The 731-nt window shown below is 50.8% G+C and overlaps 1 protein-coding gene across 1 annotated transcript in view; it reads left to right on the top strand.

Moving 5' to 3' along the window:
* The window catches only part of LOC119591784 (ankyrin-3-like), a 61,417-nt gene that overhangs the window by 24,808 nt on the left and 35,878 nt on the right, over positions 1 to 731 (top strand). Inside the window, 2 exon segments of the mRNA XM_037940528.1 lie at positions 54 to 152; positions 381 to 560. Coding sequence (XP_037796456.1) covers positions 54 to 152; positions 381 to 560 — 279 coding nt within the window.

Here is a 731-nt window from a genome sequence, read left to right as displayed (position 1 = left end):
TAAATACCCTTTGTTAAAACGGTAATCCCCACAGGCACTCACTCTATTCACAGACGGGGACTGGGGCGTTGTTCTTCGCTGCCCAGGGCGGCTTCCTCGACATCGTCACCATCTTGCTCGATAATGGCGCCAAAATCAACCAGGCCTCGAAGGTAAGAGGGAAGACGTTCTGTAAAAAAGGGAAATTAAGTGATGTGTATTTATTTGATTCCTTTTAGTGATGATGCTTAGCAGTAAGGAGTGAAGAGAGACTTTTATATTTCGAATGTCATTAGATTACAACATTCCATCTCTGTTATTAAAAGTTCTCACTTGCTTTGGCTTTGACTTTACAGTCTTCTCTTAAGATATACCATTCTTGACCCCTGTCCCTCATGCAGGACGGCGGAACTGCGCTCATCGTGGCAGCGCAGTGCGGTCACCTGGACGTTGTGACCGAGCTGCTGCGACGCAACGCCGACCCCAACAGCGCCATGAAGGACCGAGCCACCGCGGTCTTCGTCGCAGCACAGAACGGCCACACCAGCGTCGCCAGGACTCTCCTCAACGCCGGGGCCAAGGTGAATCTAGGTCTCCAAGGCGGCCGGGGGTTGAGGCCTGATGTAATGAAGTTCGGGACCAGGGTTTGCGTAGGTGCTGAAAAGGGTGTGGGGGTGTGGGTAGGATTATTGGGTAGGCTTATGGAGAAAGGCTTTTCAGGAGAGAGCTGATGTAGAAACAATGATTAGTGA

Source organism: Penaeus monodon, chromosome 29, assembly GCF_015228065.2.
Source record: "Penaeus monodon isolate SGIC_2016 chromosome 29, NSTDA_Pmon_1, whole genome shotgun sequence".
NCBI lineage: Eukaryota > Metazoa > Arthropoda > Malacostraca > Decapoda > Penaeidae > Penaeus > Penaeus monodon.
This window is presented reverse-complemented; position numbering and strand designations above follow the sequence as displayed.